Source organism: Somniosus microcephalus, chromosome 12 (assembly GCF_052327205.1).
Source record: "Somniosus microcephalus isolate GS21.2 chromosome 12, FLI_Smic_1.0, whole genome shotgun sequence".
NCBI lineage: Eukaryota > Metazoa > Chordata > Chondrichthyes > Squaliformes > Somniosidae > Somniosus > Somniosus microcephalus.
In genome coordinates, this window is record NC_140998.1 from 102,042,079 (window position 1) to 102,060,202 (window position 18,124).

At 44.9% G+C, this 18,124-nt stretch overlaps 1 protein-coding gene across 10 annotated transcripts in view; it reads left to right on the forward strand.

Moving 5' to 3' along the window:
- Positions 1–18,124, forward strand: part of mipol1 (mirror-image polydactyly 1) — a 418,898-nt gene that overhangs the window by 232,992 nt on the left and 167,782 nt on the right. For all 10 annotated transcript variants that reach the window (XR_015080271.1, XM_086003343.1, XM_086003344.1 and 7 more), the window contains 3 exons: positions 12,152–12,281; positions 16,208–16,241; positions 16,498–16,668. Coding sequence is in view for 9 of the 10 variants with exons in the window: in XM_086003343.1 (XP_085859469.1) it covers positions 12,152–12,281; positions 16,208–16,241; positions 16,498–16,668 (335 nt within the window). In the remaining variant the exon portion in view is untranslated. The remainder of the gene's footprint in view (positions 1–12,151; positions 12,282–16,207; positions 16,242–16,497; positions 16,669–18,124) is intronic.

The window sequence follows — 18,124 nt, forward strand, 5'->3', positions numbered from 1 at the left end:
CCCCGTAAAAACTGATGATATAAATGAAAATAAGGAACAGGCGGACATGTTATTTAAAAAAAAAAAAAAAAAATTACTTTGCATCAGTATTTATAGTAGTAGAAGAGGATAGCATGCTGGACATCCCAAGGAAACTAGTATTGAATCAGAGATGGGGACTCACCAAAATTAATATAAACAAATTAACAGTAATGAAGAAAATAATGGCATTAAAGAGTGACAAATTCCCAAGACCAGCTGGTTTTCATCCCAAGGTTCCAAAGAAAGTAGGTGAGAATGTTGCAGATGCCCTAACAATGATCTTCCAAAGTTCTCTCAATTCAGGAACCATTCTTTTAGATTGGAAAATTGCACATGTCCCGCCGCTATTCAAAAAAGGTGAGAGAGGGAAACCAGTGAATTATAGACCTAACATCTGTTGTCGGGAACAGAAGTTAGTGTTGTGTCTGTGTGTTGATAGAGACACTGAAGACAGGAGTTGGTTTCATAGGTGTTTACTAAACAAAGTCTGGAGGGGAACTAACTGATACAACACAATATACAGGCTTATATAGCCCGAGTGGCCATTACCGGCATTACAGTACACATGGGGCTCTTAAAGGCACATACACTACAATTCCTCCCCTTTTAGCCAACCAGTACATAATATTTTAAGTAACATGTTACAAGAAAAATAATCTACACATTGCTGCAGTTAATTAATTATAAGTCAGTCTCTCTGGAGGCTTCCTGACTCGGTCCGGATAACGCCTCGGTGGTATAGTAGTTTCTGGTGGTGTAGTAGGTTCTTTTGGCAAGGCTGATTCGGCTTGAATGCCAGTGTCGGGTTCATCGGGTTCCAGTATCACCGGATCGGAGGTAGATACGGGTATCTCTACTTCATCGTTAGGCGTATAGAGTTGTGGTGTAGGTTGTCCCTTTTCGGATGACTCTATGATTTGGTCAGCATGGCGCCTTATTATGCTTTCTCCGATGTCCACGGTATACATCAGCAGTCCTAGTCGTGTGCAGATAGTTCCAGGCTGCCATTTCTCGGTACGGTAGTCCCGGGCCAAACTATCTGGCAGGTTCTAGTTGGCCTTTCATTCATGCCTTGAAATTGCCGGTTCTCCACGTCCCTTCTGATGTTGGGCTTGATCAAATCCAGCCGGCATCTTGGGCTTCTATTGAAGAACATCATGGCGGGAGTTTGGTTTGTAACCATATGTGTTGCATTCCTGTATGCGAACAAGAAGTTATCCACCTTGTGCTGAAGTTTTATGTCTTCATTACCCATGGCCTTTATGGCCTTCTTGAAGGTCTGGACAAACCTTTCAGCCAATCCATTGGTGGCGGGATGGTATGGGGCGGACGTGTAGTGCTTAACCCCATTGTTTTTTAAGAACTTCCTGAATTCTTCGGACACAAATTGCGGTCCATTATCAGAACAGATCTGTTCCGGCAGCCCATTCCTGGCAAATATGGTCCTTAATACTGTGATGGGTTTTTTCTGTGGTGGTGGAGGACATCTTTATTACCTCCGGCCACTTGGAGTATGCATCAACCGCGATTAAGAACATTGAGTCCATAAATGGACCAGCAAAGTCGATGTGTACCCTTTGCCAGGGAGATGAGGGCCACTCCCATGGATGTAGAGGGGCTTGGGGTGGAGTGTTTTGGACCTTCTGGCATCCTAGGCAGCTCTTGGTCATTTCTTCGATGTCTCCATCGATACCTGGCCACCATACAAACACCCTGGCTAGGTTCTTCATTTTCACTCCACCCAGATGCCCCTCGTGAAGCTCCTTTAGCACTTTATCCTGGAGTTTGGGTGGAATCACCACTCTGGATCCACACATCAAGGTTCCTCGGCACACTGACAGCTGTTCTCTTCTTTGCAAGAATGCTGGCAACAGTGGTTCGCCATGTGCTGGCCATCCCTTCACTGTTAAATCGTAGACTCGTGAGAGAGTCGGGTCATTTCTAGTTTCCCTTTCAATGGCAGAATTTGTTACTGGTAGACATTCCACTATGGTTGAGTGGAAAATCTCCACTGGGTCTACGGTAGGTGCTTCTTCTATCGTTGGCAACGGTAGGCGCGATAACCCGTCAGCATTCCCATGCTGTTTTGATCCTTTGTATTCTATGTTGTATTGGTGTGCCCCTAGAAAAAGGGACCACCTCTGTAGCCTTTGCGCTGTCATAATGGGAACACCCTTTTTAGGGTTGAATATGGAGATGAGGGGTTGATGGTCAGTCAACAAGGTAAATTTTTGTCCGTGTAGGTAATGGTTGAATTTCTTCACTCCCCATACCAGGCTGAGTGCTTCCCTGTCGATTTGGGCATAGTTACGCTCAGCTGAGTTCAATGAGCGTGACGCAAAAGCTATTGGCCGTTCCGAGCCATCAGGGAATTTATGCGATAATACTGCTCCTACGCCGTAAGGGGATGCATCGCACGCCAGTCTGATTGGCAGTGATGGGTTGTAATGAGCCAAAACTTCTTTGGACGTGATTAAGTCTTTGCATTTATGGAAAGCACGTTTACAGTCTTCGCTCCATTTCCAAATTACTCCTGTTTGTAGCAGTTCATTAAGAGGGTGTAGAAGAGTTGATAAGTTCGGTAAAAATTTATGATAGTAATTTATTAATCCCAGGAACGACCTTAATTGTGAAACATTTTCAGGTGCTGGGGCTTTAATGACCGCTTCAATTTTTTCAGGTGACTTATGCAACCCTTATTAATTATGTGGCCACAATATGACATTTGATTTTGGAAAAATTCGCACTTGGGGCGATTTGCTCGTAGGCCCCGTTCTCTCAGCCTAGTGAGCACCTGCTCCAAATTGGCAAGGTGCTCGTTGTCATTTTCTCCTGTTACAAGGATGTCGTCGAGGTAGCATTGAGTCCCCGGAATCCCTTGGAGGACTTGCTCCATAGCTCTTTGCCAGATAGCTGGAGCGGATGCTACTCCGAAAACCAGTCGATTGTACTGGTACAGACCTTTGTGTGTATTTATCGTGAGATTTTTTAGAGGCCTCTTCAACCTCCATCTGTAGATATGCCTGTGCCAAGTCAATTTTGGTGAAACGTTTCCCTCCGGATAGTGAGGCAAAAATATCTTCTATCCTCGGAAGAGGATACTGTACCGTGTGAAGGACCGGGTTTACAGTCACCTTGAAGTCTCCACAGATGAGAATTTTTCTCTGTTCTTCAGATTTATCATTATTCAATGCTTTCTTCATGACTGGAACGATGGGTGTTGCCCACTCGCTCCAATCTATTTTGGATAATACGCCTGCCTTTTCCAAATTCTCCAGCTCTGCCTCGACTGCTGAACGAATTGCGTATGGCACCGGTCTTGCCTTAAAAACTTTGGAATTGCTGCATCTTCCACTTTTATTGAGGCGGTGATGCCTTTCAAGGTTCCTAGTTTCTCTTGAAACACTTCTTTGGCGTTGGCCAAGATGTCTTTTAATCGTTCAGGTATGACGTCATCATCGTTTTTTTTCTTACTGGTCACCGTCAGTGCCTGAATGGAGTGCCAGTCTAAACGTATTTTCCTGATCCATTCACGTCCCAACAGAGGTGGACCACCATCTTGCAGAATGTATAAATACAACTTTTGTATTTCCTTGCCGTTGTATACAACAGGCACCCTTATTTTTCCTTTGGGGTATACTTTCTGCCCCGTATATGTTTTCAAGATAATGGATGTGTCTTTTAAAGGTATATGCGGAAATAGCCGCTCGTAATCCCGTCGATTTATGATGGTCAGAGCTGATCCTGTATCTAGCTCCATTTTAACTGGGGACCCTGCTATCGTGAGGGTAACCCAAATGGTCTGGTAATCATCTTTGGCAATTACATTATATAATTTGAGACAGCTTAGTCTCTTGTTTTCGGAGTCGCTATCTCTCTTCTGGTCTTCGGAGCTACTATCCGTCATCATTTGTACCTTTCTGTACTTTTCTTTGTTGATTTTTTTTTCTTCCTGTCTGTGGATTTTTTTTGTCCAGATCGGCATACCCGTGCAATGTGTCCAATCTTTCCGCATTGCCTGCATGCTTTGTCCTTGAACCAGCAGTCCCTCTGGTCATGGGTCGATCTGCCGCAGCGATAACATCTCTCGAAACCCTGTGTCATTTCATGGGTGTCGAAGTCCTGTGTCTTTTGTTGTATTTCTGCAGCTCCTCTTGCGGCTGCGTCGTATGATACAGCCATACTGAAAGCCTTGTCCAGTGTTAAATCTTTTTCAGAAAGCAGCCTTTTCTGTGTTCCTTCACTTAAGAGACCGCAGACGAATTTGTCTCGAAGATAATCTGCTAGTCCTGCCCCGAATTGGCAGTGTTTTGATAGCTTTCTTAATTCGGTGAGGTAATCAGCGTTACTTTCATTCTTGTGTTGATTTCTCTTGAAGAATTTGAATCGTTCCGCTATCAGCAGCGGTGTTGGGTTTAAGTGCTCCTGTAGGGTATCAAGAATTTCTTTAAAATTCTTGTCCTTTGGTTTGGCTGGAGTGATTGAATTTCGTAACAGCCCGTATGTCTTTGCGCCCATTAGATTTAGCAGTACTGAAGCTTTTTTTTCATCTTCTATTCCATTTGCGGTGCAATATACATCCACTCTTTCCACATATGTGGTCCAATCCTCTATCTCGTTATCAAAAGCATCAATATTGCCAGACTTAGGCATCCTAGAAATAAAATGGCGCTTCCCACGCTTTTCTTTCTTTTCTGCAGAAAAGATATGGCGCTTCCCCGCCGCTGCTGCCGATGACAGCGCTGTTTCCCGCGGTTTCCGTTCTTTTTATTTATTTATTTACAGTTGGAGACTCGTTCCCGCCGGACTCTCTCTCTAGGTCTGAACGCCGACCTGCTTGCAGCGCCGGCCGTCTCCCGAGTGCTCCCTCCCCGTCTGTTACTGCTTGCCTCCGCTTTCGCTGCTTGGCCTAGCTGTAGAGCCAGCCGCTGGAGCCCCAGCTCGACGCCCAGGAAGGATTATTGCAGTACCTGCCACCAGCTTGGCTAGCTGGTGAAACCACAGCTTTTTCTTTTTCTTGATTTTTCTTCAACTTTGGACGCCAGAGGAATCGATGTCCTTGAGGTGCTGCCGAATTGCAGGTAAGTCCGTTTCCAATTCGTCGCCACTGTTGTGTCTGTGTGTTGATAGAGACACTGAAGACAGGAGTTGGTTTCATAGGTGTTTACTGAACAAAGTCTGGAGGGGAACTAACTGATGCAACACAATATACAGGCTTATATAGCCCGAGTGGCCATTACCGGCATTACAGTACACATGGGGCTCTTAAAGGCACATACATTACAGTTAGAGATTACAGCTCTAACTTTTTCCAGTTCTGATGAAAGATCATCGGCCTGAAACGTTAACTCTGTTTCTCTCTCCACAGATGCTGCTTGACCTGCTGAATATTTCCAGCATTTTCTGTCTTTATTTCAGATTTCCAGCATCAACGGTATTTTGCTTTTGTATTCATGAGTAACTGATATACAGGAAACTTCGCGATATCCGGCACCGACGGGACCGGTGTGATGCCGATCTATGAAAACTTCCAGACGGACCAGCACTAATGTTGAAGGATACGGAGGTTTTCATCTTCGTAACTGACAACAAACACTGTTGCTTAGCAACAGCTTATAAACAGTCGGCCCGCACCTTGGAAGCGTCTCTGTAGCTTAGCAACAGCTTCAGAGAGACTTTCCAGAGACTGACTGTTTTAAAAAAAAAAAATGCTAGGAGAAGAAAAAAAACGTAACAAAACGGCTGCTGATTTCTGCCGTTAGATCGAGGTTTCCGGACATATAACCTCCGGATAAACCAAAGTTTCCTGTAGTTAACTTTGCCACATTTTATGTACCCTGTTGCTATGCAAACTTTGTGCACAAGTTTCTACTAGTGTCCTACATTACAACAGGGCCTACACTTCAAAAGGACTTCATTGGCTGTAAAACACTTGGGGATATCCTGATGTTGTGGAAGGTGCTATAAAAATGCAAGTTCTTACTAAACAAATATGTAATTTCACTGAATAGTAGGTTGTTTGATTTGCTTGTTTAAAAATGGAGGTATCCAAATATGATAAAGATATAATGATTTGTTATACTTGCTTTCTAGTATCTTTCTTAGCATACATAGTAATTACTAATATTTGTTAACATGGGTTAACTGCTATGGATCTTTATTGCGCAAATAGTGGAATTCATAGAAGTCAACAAAGAAGGCCAAGTGGGGTTTCCAAAATCTCTCCTGGAACCTAATAGTTTGCAAGATTCAAAAAGCTAAATGGAATAAACCTGCTACTAAAGTTCAGTTCTAAAACTTTTTTTAAAATCCTCGTTGCTTTGTTATTTTAACACCAGATTTACAAGAGTTTGAACAAGTTTCAAATTGGATCAAAAATATTGCTGATATTTTATTATGAATGTTGGAATTGTGAACAGTTTCACATTTTTTTTTATAACTCGGACTATATTTTTAAAATTTAAATGTTGACTAGCGTGTGAAACTAAATGCTTCAGGTAACTTGGTATTCCTTGTGATTTAAGTAGCTCATTGTTGAATTGTATTTAAATGAGAGGTTAGTGTAGGGGGAAGTACCTGCAATGTAATTTGCTTACTCTCCCAAAACTTTTCTCAGTGGTTTAAATTCAATTTTCCCCACCCCCAAAACAAATAGGTGATTCCGCAGCTCACATTTTACAGATCTGGATTAAGGGGTTTGGCATGGGTATCAGTCAGGAATATTGTATTCTAATTCTTCATGATGTCTGTGAGATCATTTTGCATTCCCATTTAAACCAGGCTATATTTATGTTTTCAATTAACAAAACAAAGCTTTATAAAATGTAGTTGCACAACAGGCTAATGGAGCAACATTCACTGCAGGAACATGCAACTACCACTACAAGAAGTTTTCAGAACTGTATTGGGGCAAGTAAGTACTCCCTTCTCCCTGTAAATACACACTGACATTTAATCTGCCCATATAAAATCTGTTTTTAAAGCACTTGTGCCTTCTATTTTCTTGATTGTGTGTAGGCAAATAAATTTATTCATAACTATTCATATTGCTCACATGCATTCAGCAGATACATTGCATTCAGTGGTGCATTTGTTGTGTTGGCAATGTCATTTCGACAATACTTGGTCTTTTCATTTAATGTTGGTTCCAGTGATCAGTTGTCTCTGTGCAGTTGATTCATGATAATCAACTGCACAGTGACATGACCACCAACTTGTCACTATTTGATTACCATAAAATTCTATTTTAGAGGGAAATAGAAAGAACTTGCATTTATATAGCACCTTTCGCATCCTTAAGATGTCCCAAAATGCTCACAGTGAATTAATTACTTTTGAATTGGAATCGTGGTTGTTATGTCGGCAAATGCGAGAGCCATTTTGTGCACTGCAAGGTCCCATAAACATAGTGAGAAAATAACCAATTAATCTGCTTTGGTAGCGTTGGTTTGTACAATGCCAAAGCAGATTTCTTGATTCATAGGCCTAGAAATTCAGTAGCGTTCGCCAGCCGTTAACGCCTTACGAGGGGTAGATTTCCAGCGCTAGGCACTTAGCGCCCGGGCGCAGTCCGAACTGCGCCTACGCCCAACTTCAGTTGACATTTAGCGCCGGCGCAAAGTGTTTGCGCCCGCTCAGCTGCGCGCGCAGCTTATGACGTCATTTCGTCGTGCAACGCTGTTTGTGCGCCCCAAACCGGAAATTCAGTGGCGCCTGCCCAATGTGGGCGTGGCGCTGTTAAGAACTGTGAACTGGAACGCAGCAGAGGCCCTGCGGGCCTCGGGGAGCGCTAATTAAAGGGCACTTAGACTGAACTATAAAGGCCAGCCATTTTGCTGCCATGACTTTAGTGCTTTGGATTTCTGGACAGAGACCAAGGAACAGACCTTACTGATTTGGGACAACATAGGAGAGGTATTTTTGGCTTCTGGCCAGAGCTTGGAAATTAGACTCATTGTGATTTCACTGTTTGCAAGTTTATTATGGGGGCTGCATGGGGTTCCAACCCTCAGTTCCAGCATTATGTGCGAAGGGCTCGCAGACGCTGTGTGAGAGGGCCAGCCATGCCTAGACGCAGAGGGGCCATCAGGCGTCAGCAACGTAGGCCTTACCCACTCAGGGAATACCGGCAGCAGGTGTCCTATCTCACCATGACTGCCGCGCATTGTGTTAAGAGGCTGCGCTTCAGAAGGGAGGTGGTTGCAGAGATCTGCCAGCTGCTTCACAGAGATCTGCGTCCACAGCTGATGTGCAGGACGTCTCTGTCGGTGGAAGTGAAGGTCACGGTGGCTCTGAACTTTTATGCAAGCGGCTCCTTCCAAGCCGCTGCTGGGGACATAGCGAACATCTCCCAGTTCGCCGTGCATCGCTGCATCCGGCAGGTCACCGATGCCCTTTTCGCAAGGAGACACCAATTCATCTCCTTCCCCATGACCCTAGAGAGGCAGGAGCAGCGTGCAGTCGGATTTGCCAGGATCGCCGACTTCCCCATGGTGCAGGGCGCCATTGACTGCACGCATGTGGCTATGCGGGCACCTATCGACAATGCCGAGGATTACCGCAACCGGAAGGGCTACCATTCCCTCAATGTACAGCTGGTGTGTGACCACAGGCAGCGCATCCTAGCTGTCAATGCCCGCTTTCCAGGAAGCAGCCACGATGCATTTATCCTGCGCCAGACTACTGTGGCTGACATGTTCCAGGCACAGCCTCCCCCAAGAGGATGGCTTATCGGGGACAAAGGCTATCCTTTGTGTACATGGCTCATGACCCCGCTCCGCGCGCCCAGGACCCCTGCGGAGGAGGCATACAACGAAAGCCATCAAGCCACAAGGAACATCATAGAGCAAATGATTGGCGTCCTCAAGCAACGGTTCCGCTGCCTGGATCGTTCCGGCGGATCTCTACAGTATTCGCCGGATAGAGTCTCCCAGTTCGTCGTCGTTTGCTGCATGCTGCACAACCTGGCTATCCGCAGGACTCAGGCACTGCCACCTCACGTTGGACCACCACCTCAGGAGGACGAGCAGGAGGACCATGAGGAGGAGGAGGAGGAGGAGGAGGAGTACCAGCCCAGGAGGGAGCCACAAGGTCCAAGGGCCGTCCGCTGGCGGCTTATTGAACGACGCTTCTAGGCCCCCTGTCAGGGAATGGCTTGTGGCAATGAACGCACCTGAATGCAGCCGCTCCGCAAGCCCTCAGCCGGTTAACGCAACAACCACTTGAAACATGACACCTGGACAAGCTGAATAAATAAAAAGCTTTATTTAACAAACTCAGGGCCCTTCCCACATGAAACAGAAAAACAGACAAGACCCCCAAAAAACAGTCAAAAACATATCTCACTCCCACAACCTGGGGAGGAATAACAAAAATTGTCCTACCAATTGGCCTTCATCCTCGGCCTTACCAAAATAAGCCCCCCCCCCTCCAGAACACAAACACCCCCATATAAAAAAAACAGTTGGCAACACACTCTACTTGGTGTGCCGAGAGGGCGAGTCCTTGTGCAGGCTTCTCCGGCCCCTGCCCAACCTGTTGCTCCGCCTCAACCTGGGCCCTGTGGGTGTTGCAAGGCTGGGGGAAGGCTCCTAAGGGGCACAATGCGTGACGGCAGATGCCCGTGGGGGTCAGCCTAGACGAGGTCCGGCCCTGGAGGGGCCGGCTGCTGACTGCTGCAGCTGTGGCTGGCCAGCATCAGTCTCTCCAGCAGCTCGTCGCACCTTGGCTGGGGGAGTGGCAGTGGCAGCTGCAGCAATGGGGGCAAGCTGGCTGATGCCAGGCTCTCGCTGGTCGCCAGAGACACTGGCACTCGGCCGGCCTGGCACTGCAGCAAGCGCAGCAATCTGGTGAAGGCCAGACCGCTGTGCTGCAGCAGGGCGGCGGGTGCCCTGGCGATGCTTCTGCCACACTCGCTGTGTCACGGAAGTGAGTGCGCGAACTGCCCTGGTCTGTGCCCGCATCAGATCAGCCAGTGTCTGGACGGCACCACTCATGAACTCGCGACTCACGTCCTGTGCTGCCGCGAGTTGCTCGACACCCCTGGCCTGTGCTGCCGCGAGTTGCTCGACACCCCTGGCCTGTGCTGCCGCGAGTTGCTCGACACCCCTGGCCTGTGAGTCCCCGAAATTGGCCACACTATGAGCCAGGGACTCAATGGCCTGAGGCAACTGTCCCACAACCCCCATGAACTCGTTGTGGCGCCGCTCCGAGGCCGTGGACATTTCATCAAGGAGGCGCACCTCCTGGGCGAGGACTGTCTCCGGACTGGAGGGCGGACTCTCCCTCTGGGGAGAAGGCCGCTGAGCTGCCCGACCCTTCCCGCGTGCCTGGACGCCACTGGGCCCAGCAACTGCCCTCCCCTGCAACACTTCCCCCCTCTGGGGAGAAGGCAGCCGTGTTGCCCGACCCTTCCTGCGTGCCTGGACGCCACTGGGCCCAGGAGCTACACCCCCCTGCAACACTTCCCCCTGGCTCTCCTCCAGGCAAGACGTGTCCCCTCCATTGCCATCCCCTGGCGCGGATGAGGGTTCCCCCGATGTGCCGCCTTCCTCTTGGTCCTCGTCGTCCTCCTCTTCCGAGGGACTGGCACTCTCAGCTTCAGGGACCTCCTCCTCACCAGCTGAAAGCAGGAAGGCACAAGAGTAGCTTTAGAGTGAGGACAAGGCGCCAGCAAGGGAGGCATGAGTAGTGCCATTATGCGCATTGGTGGGACAGTGGCAAAGGATGTAGATCTGAAGCGCAAGGGGAACCAGAGAGGTCCAAACGGTCATGTCCTTACCATTGGGTCCCAGCACAGGGTCGGCATCTCCAATAGCAACGGGGCCAGTCACCCGGCCACGCACGAGTCGAGCCACGCTCTCCTCCAGCTGACTGAGCTGCTGAATCTGGGGACGGCCTCCCCCGGTGACAGTCTGGCTCTTCAAATTCCGCGCCAGCTTGGCCTGCAAGAGAAAGGACGGCCTCTAAGTGCAGTGTGGTGCCCTGTTGTTGTGTGCACTGCCTCCCATGGTCGAATAGCTTTGCCAGTGTGTTAAGTGCAGAGAGTGCTATTGATGATCATGCCAGTGCCATAGCTGCGGGAGGAGGGCTGGCCATTAGGCCTTTGAGGTCCCTTTGTCCATAATGTGAGGTGCACATGCAAGGATGAGGAGGACACTGGAAAGGGTACTCACCCTGACCAACCGACTGAGGTCGTTGAACTTCTTGCGGCATTGGTCAGCAGTCCTGCGGACATCGCTGTTGGCTGACACCCTCAGGGCGATTTCCCTCCAGGCTCTCCTGTACTGCCTCCTGGGAGCCTTCTTGCCACTGTCCAGGCACAAGATCTCTCTGTTCTTTTCCAACCCCCTAAGCAGCACCCTCAAAGCATGCTCTGAGAAGCGCTGCGCTCGTTCACGGGCCTTCTGCATGGCTTCAGGCGCTATTTGGGTCCACCAGCAGTGTTCAGGCCTAGCTGCAGGGCTCCACTATCCAGGGCGTGGCTGCAGACAAAGTCGACTCTTCCCCCTTTCAGAGCTGGCCGGCGTCAGGGTGTCTGCTGTCAATCAAAACATGACCGCACCTGCGCTGCGCCCGGCCTCGGCGTTATCAGTCCGCACCGCCGGCTTAGCGCCTAAAGATAGGAGTGCAACGCCAGTTTCAGCGCTCGCCCAAACTCCTTGGCCAAAGCTACTGAATTTCGGCGAAGTGGCCTCCACTTTCCGGCGGGCACTAACTTTAGCGCCCGCCCGACTTTACCGCCCCAAAAGTGGCTATACTGAATTTCTAGGCCATTGTATTTTTGAATTAAGTTGTCAGAACTAATTATTTTAGTGTCGATACTTATGTAGTCCTTAAAGATTTAAATCTCCCTAAAATCTGTGGAGGCTGTTTACCAGCATAAGTGCCAGGATGTGCCCCCCAACAGTCATGGCCACTGATCCCTCCAAAGTTCACACCAACAGGGAAGTGGACCTCTGGCAATTTGGGAATGCATCTGAGGCCCTTGAATCTAATCTTGTCCCACAATTAATTTGCAATAGCTGATTGCTGGTGACTCTAATGTTAGCTATTCCAAGATTCATATCTCAAGGAATTAGTAAAATGGTGTTGATGTGCTTTCTTACTGGCGCCTTTTTGTTTTTCACAGTTCTAGTTGAAGAAGTCTATCATGCACAAAAGGAACGGGATGCAGCTGTTATGTCTAGACTCAGACTTGCCAATGAGGAGAGAGATGAAGCTCTTTTGCGAGCTAAACGGCTAGAACATGCCTTTGAGGGGTATGTGTGCTGGATTTAAAAATTGTTTTTATTCAGACAAAAGAATAATATTCTGAATAAAAGTAGAAAATATTCAAATGCACCCCATGCAGTGGTTCCCAGTTAATTATCACCCATAGTTTTAATGGCATCCCAAATCCATACAAATATTACATTCAGTGCAAAAGATAATCCACTATATGGTTCCAATCTGATACTTGACATGTTTTGGGCTGTGTGCACCCTTCTGATCTGACACTATTTACATGATTCCAGGTGTAGTGATTTGAAAATAGTGTTTTTTTGTATAGTGCTATCCAAACAGTTTATTTAAATTTGTTTTAAATAGCTAAACATTTAGTATCTTTGTTTGCAATCAAAATAGGGATAAAGCAGACTAAAAGTATTACAGATTTGCTGGCGAATCCAATAAATTACAAGGAAGATAAAGATACAATTTTTTAAAAGAAATTATATCTCTTTTCATTTTACCTGTGCCATAGAAACCAAAAATAAATCCAGTGGGCTCTAAGTTGGTTTTCATTTTCATGAAATAATTTCTGGCAAATATCTAAAGATTTCTTCAGGATGGAAAGAAAATTGGCTACATTGGTTACTTATTAGATGGGCCTTTGAATCAAGGTGAATGGTTATGGGTGCAAAAAAGTAGGAAGAAAATCCACTTTAATAAATCAGGAGCATGATTTCATACAACTTTTGTTCACTGAGGGTATGGTTGATGGTCGCAAATCTTGTTTTATAGAAAATTAACCTAGTCTTTGAGCCAGTTGAACATTTAGTCTACCTGCTATGTCACTAATTAAAACTTATATTAAAAATAATGCTTATAGGCAGGATTTTCCTCTTCTCTTTGATTAGGGTGCATCTCTGGAAAGGGGAATTTTGCCCCACAAAATGATGCTGACTCCTCTTCTGCCTGTGTATGGCAGGACTTCATGAATAGTTCCACAGTCCTTGGCTCCCCAAAAGGTTTATTCAGCTCTGTCAGTGACTCAGAGTGCTGGATGCCTGAGCCGAATACATGGCACTTGAGTCCTGAATTCAAATTACATCAATGTTGGGATGTGTTGCAGAATGTATTTCCCTTATTTGCATTTATTTAACTTATGCTTGCTGATGACCGAATGGGTACATTTTGCGCTGCTGGACCCAGCCAGGACGAAATAGGAGGAGATGCACAAAGATGGGGGTGCAATTTTTTGCCCCACATGGCCCAGATTGTCTGAAAAATAGGTGGGAGAGGTCTGGAAAATTAAGTGTCATATAAAGAGACATTCATGGTGCACAAATATATCAGAAATATTTAAAATGCAAAATACGTATATATGACTAGTTTTGAAACCTGTGCAAAAGTACCTTGGAAACCAATAGGTGAAGAGCATAATGTTAGTAAAAAGGACAGACTGTACATCCTTTTCTACCATTATATAGATTGTAATAGAGTTGTTAATTGCATTTTAGTACTGTTGATCTTCATATATGAATGCTAACCTTTGAGTTGTTTAAATTGCACGGTCTACTCCTTAAAGAAAAAATGAGTTACGGGCCCTGAATTCGCGGTCGGTATGATGGCGTACTCTGAATATGCTGTCATACCGCCTTTGAACTTGACCAAGTTCAGGATTTTGCATGCGGTAAATCCCAAACTTTCCATCTGTCAAGTTCCGACTGCACATAGACTTTGCACGTTTCACCTCCTCATTCAAATCAACGTGCTGGCGAAAAGTTGTGCTAATTGCCCACCTACTGTGAATTAATTACCCTGAAAATGTTTATGTTTAATACAAACTGGCGCAGCAAGTCGGTTGCATAGCGTGAGGGGGTGGGGATGGGGATGGGGGTGAAATGAGAGAATTTTATTACAAACCTGTTCCAAACATTGCTGCTGTCACACAAAAAGCGAATTTGTTTCCACCAGATTAGGTTATTCATACTGAAAGAAAGGGATTGTGTCCATTATCCCAGCTGGATTTTGCTTTTAGAAATAGTGGTAACCTTGATTATTGGGTAGAAAATAGCTTGAGAAAATTGAATGGGACTAATATCACCGCTCCATTTTTTTAACGGACAATTGTTTTGAGGTGAGCCATGCCTGGGAGAGAGAGTCAAAATTCCCCCCTTTTGGAAGTCCGATGGGATTGGATTGGGCCACCTTACCCAACCAGCAGTTGAACTGTGCTCGCTTGGGGAAACGAGTTGCTCTCTGCATTTATGGCAGTAAATACTTATTTCTTTTCAGCGACAGAAGTTATGGCAGAAAGAAAATTACAGACAAGGACGGGTGATCTTTAGAATCAGTAAGAATGATAGAAACACCATAAGGGGATTGGCTGAAAAGAGGGAGGAAGTAAAACATGCTCCACACCTACTGTAACTGGGTTCTAAACATGCATTTAGTGAACATTGAAAAGGAGCAAATACTTTAAAACAACAAAAACTGGAAGAATAAAAATAAAGAATTGAGCACTGAGTCTTAGTCATTTCTGTAGCCTTTTAAAGTGAGTTGTGAGCAAATCAGCAAACTCCTCTGTTTCCTGATTGGCTAAGAGTCAGAAAGTGAAAGGAGCACCACCCCACGTGATCCCAGGTTCGCATATGCATGATGGTGCGCTACTGGGATCCATGGGCCACTATGCTGCGCTGCGCACAACTCTACAGCGTTTGAAAACAACTTCTCGAAGCGGGGTTCACACGAGGTAAGTGCGGATTTTGTTCGGATGTCGACAGCGTACTCCTTAGCTACACCGCCGACCGCGAATTCAGGGCCACTATATTTATGACTTAAAAATAGATGTAAAAGTTACTATATTTGTTTTTGGTCCACATTAATATGTTTCTTTGCTTCCAACCTTTTATATTCCTTCGTTCCATGTATCTTTGCAGAGAGACTAGTCAGATAATCTGCTCTCAAGTCTCTTCAGATGACTGCAAGCATGTGCTAAAGAGCCCATGTATTTTTCTTTCATCCATTTTGGGAAGCACCCGACACCTGTTCTGTACCTCCCTTTGAGCTCACAAAACCATTAAGTTCTTAACACATTCATGCTGATCAGTGACTACTGAAAGGTCCACTTTGTCTACTGGCATGTAACTTTTAAGATCGCCTTTTTTTTTTAAGCCCCAGCCCTTTCCAGCCTAAGGCGTATTGACTCATGCCTCTTCCTTGCTGCTTTCAACGATAGATTTCTAAACCTGTCCTAATGAGGGGAGGCAAATTAAAAATTGCAGTATTGGTGCAATCCCAATTTTTCTGTTTGTGCCAAGTACAACCTCGTTTTACATCAGTATGAAAGCAATGTATTGTATTTGTAAAACCATTATTCTAACAAGGAACAAGTGAAAAAAATGACCCACTATTTATTACCCAGTATTTAAAAAGGCAACCACACGCATTCTTGAAACAGATTGTACCCTATTTATTTTAAAATGTAATCCTATAGCCCTACAAGTCAGACACACTTTGTTGACGTTGGAAGATATCCTAGTACATTTTTGGTTGAGAATCCACTACAGAAACACATGTGCAAAACCTTTTGTGTAAATGGCAGACTGTTTTTAGAAATGTGAAGTGAGACATTGAAATAGATTTATGAAGTCTAAGGGCAGAAGAGGCTAATGCTGTGAGTGTGCTAGCATTGCCGCCATAGCAGCTCTGCCTTCATCTCTGCACATATGAACAGTTGATCCCTGTAGTCATATATAGCAGTAAACATTAATAACTTAACAGTCTGCAGACAGAGCTGAAGATATGGAGCATTATTGAAGGATGGAATAGAGCAGGTGGCACTTTAATATGTTTAGTGTCATGGTTGACTCTAAAGACTAGTAGAATGAAATTACTTGAGGTTGGAAAGATTTAAGAAGTGAACTCATTTTGCTGTGCTAAGGAAATGCTACTGATCAGGCTCTCTGTGTCCCTTTTCTAGGTTGGAAAATATTAACCCTGAAGAAAATGACATGGTAAGCCATTCTCTAAGGAGATTTTTTAATGTCAGTCTTCTATCTTAGAGGCTTAAGCACAATTGAGTGGGTTTCCAGAGCTAAGAAGTGGGAAAAGATGAATTTGACACACTAATAATGTACATCTCAGATGTTCTATAAAAATTCAATAATTCCATTCAGTGTACTTTTTGTGTGTGGCCATTAATTAAGACCTAAACCAAATAAAATCTGATTCTAAATTCATGTCTAACTGTCATATAAATGTTATTGATAGACATTGCAGGAATTACTGAACCGAATCAACAATGCAGATACAAGAAAAGCAGTTGACAAGAATGGAGATTTAATTGTAGATCGAATACACAAAACCAGGGAGCGGAAGAAAAAAATAACTGCTGAAGAAATGAATGCAGTTATTGAGGAGAGGGATGCTGCCTTAGCAAGAGTAAGTATGTTTAGTCCATTAAAGATACTTTATACCTTTAACCAACTACCTTGTTTCCTAACAATGTTTACCAATTTAGTAAATATTAAATTTATAAGTAATAAGTACATATCAAAGAACAAAATCGAAATATATCTATCATTCAAATTCTAATCTAAGCTCTGGAATTAATTTTTATAAGACTGTGTCGATTCTACAGAATCCATACTTGCAGTGACTTTAAAACAATCATGAATGAAGAGGTATTGGTTGCATAGCACCATCCTTCTGTATTGCTATGAAATGTTGCACTGTGTTTTTAAACTTGGTTGTGGGTCTCTGTCATCTCCAGGATTTTCCAGCATGCCGAGTAAGGTGTGAACATTTGTCCACCCCTTACTAGTCAAATGTTGTCAGGGGCTGACACGCTGGCCTGGGGCTTCACACTTCCCTAGCTCATTTAGGCCGAAATACTGGAGTCTAGTAAAACAAGTGAGATGAGGTGCACTGGTCTCCTGATGCAGTGCAGCCTGGACCTCGCGGTGGGGGGGACAACAGTTCTTTAAATAAAAAATCTTATTTGCCACCTTACACAGAGGACGAAGGGGAAGTTGGCTGAAGTCTGAGGTGGCTTGGGAAATTCAACCCCCAGTGGTGGGCAGACGTTGAAATTTCCTGCTGCATGGAGTAGGCGGGCACCAGAGGTGTGCCCGCATAGGTGCTTGGGCCACCTGCTCCACGCAGATTATGTGCCCTCCTGCTGACTCTGCAAACTCTGACACAAAACTAGAGGCACGAGCAGATGTAATCTTGACGTAACTGCCAGGATTGCGTCCCAAGGATTTTCGGGGCCACAATATATTGATATTTAGGTCACTTTTTACTTCACCTATCCTAGTGTCAATTTGCCTCTGTAAATTCCAAAGTCATTTATTAGATTGCTGAGTAAACAGACAAACTAGTTGGAATCTGTGTGAAAACAAATATTTAAATCTAACCTCAAATATTTGAAATTTCATAGTGCATTCATATTTCCTTCTATCAAAACACACACACATAGCTAAATATTGACACTTAGCTCCTCAACCATTATACAGCTAAATCTTGAGCTGTATTTATTTACAACAGTTAACAGATGTATCACCATATGACACTTTGCTTGTTGTACAACTGTTTGTGTGTGAAGTAAGTGTAAAGTACATCAACCCAGCAGCAGGACAGAGCAGGACTCCATCTTTTAGTATTTGTATATTTATTGCTGATGCAGAGAGTGGAAAAAGTTGTTTAGTTTCAGACTTTTTACTGTCGGATTCATAAAAATATAAATGCTATTAAATTTCTTGTTATGCTGTTCATTGTAATTTGGATGATACACTGTTCTATAACAGCAAAAATGTTATACCATGAAATGCACAATGTGTTATTATAGAATAGTTGGTTTCCCATGGCAATAGTTTCTTTAGATATTTTTGTTTCT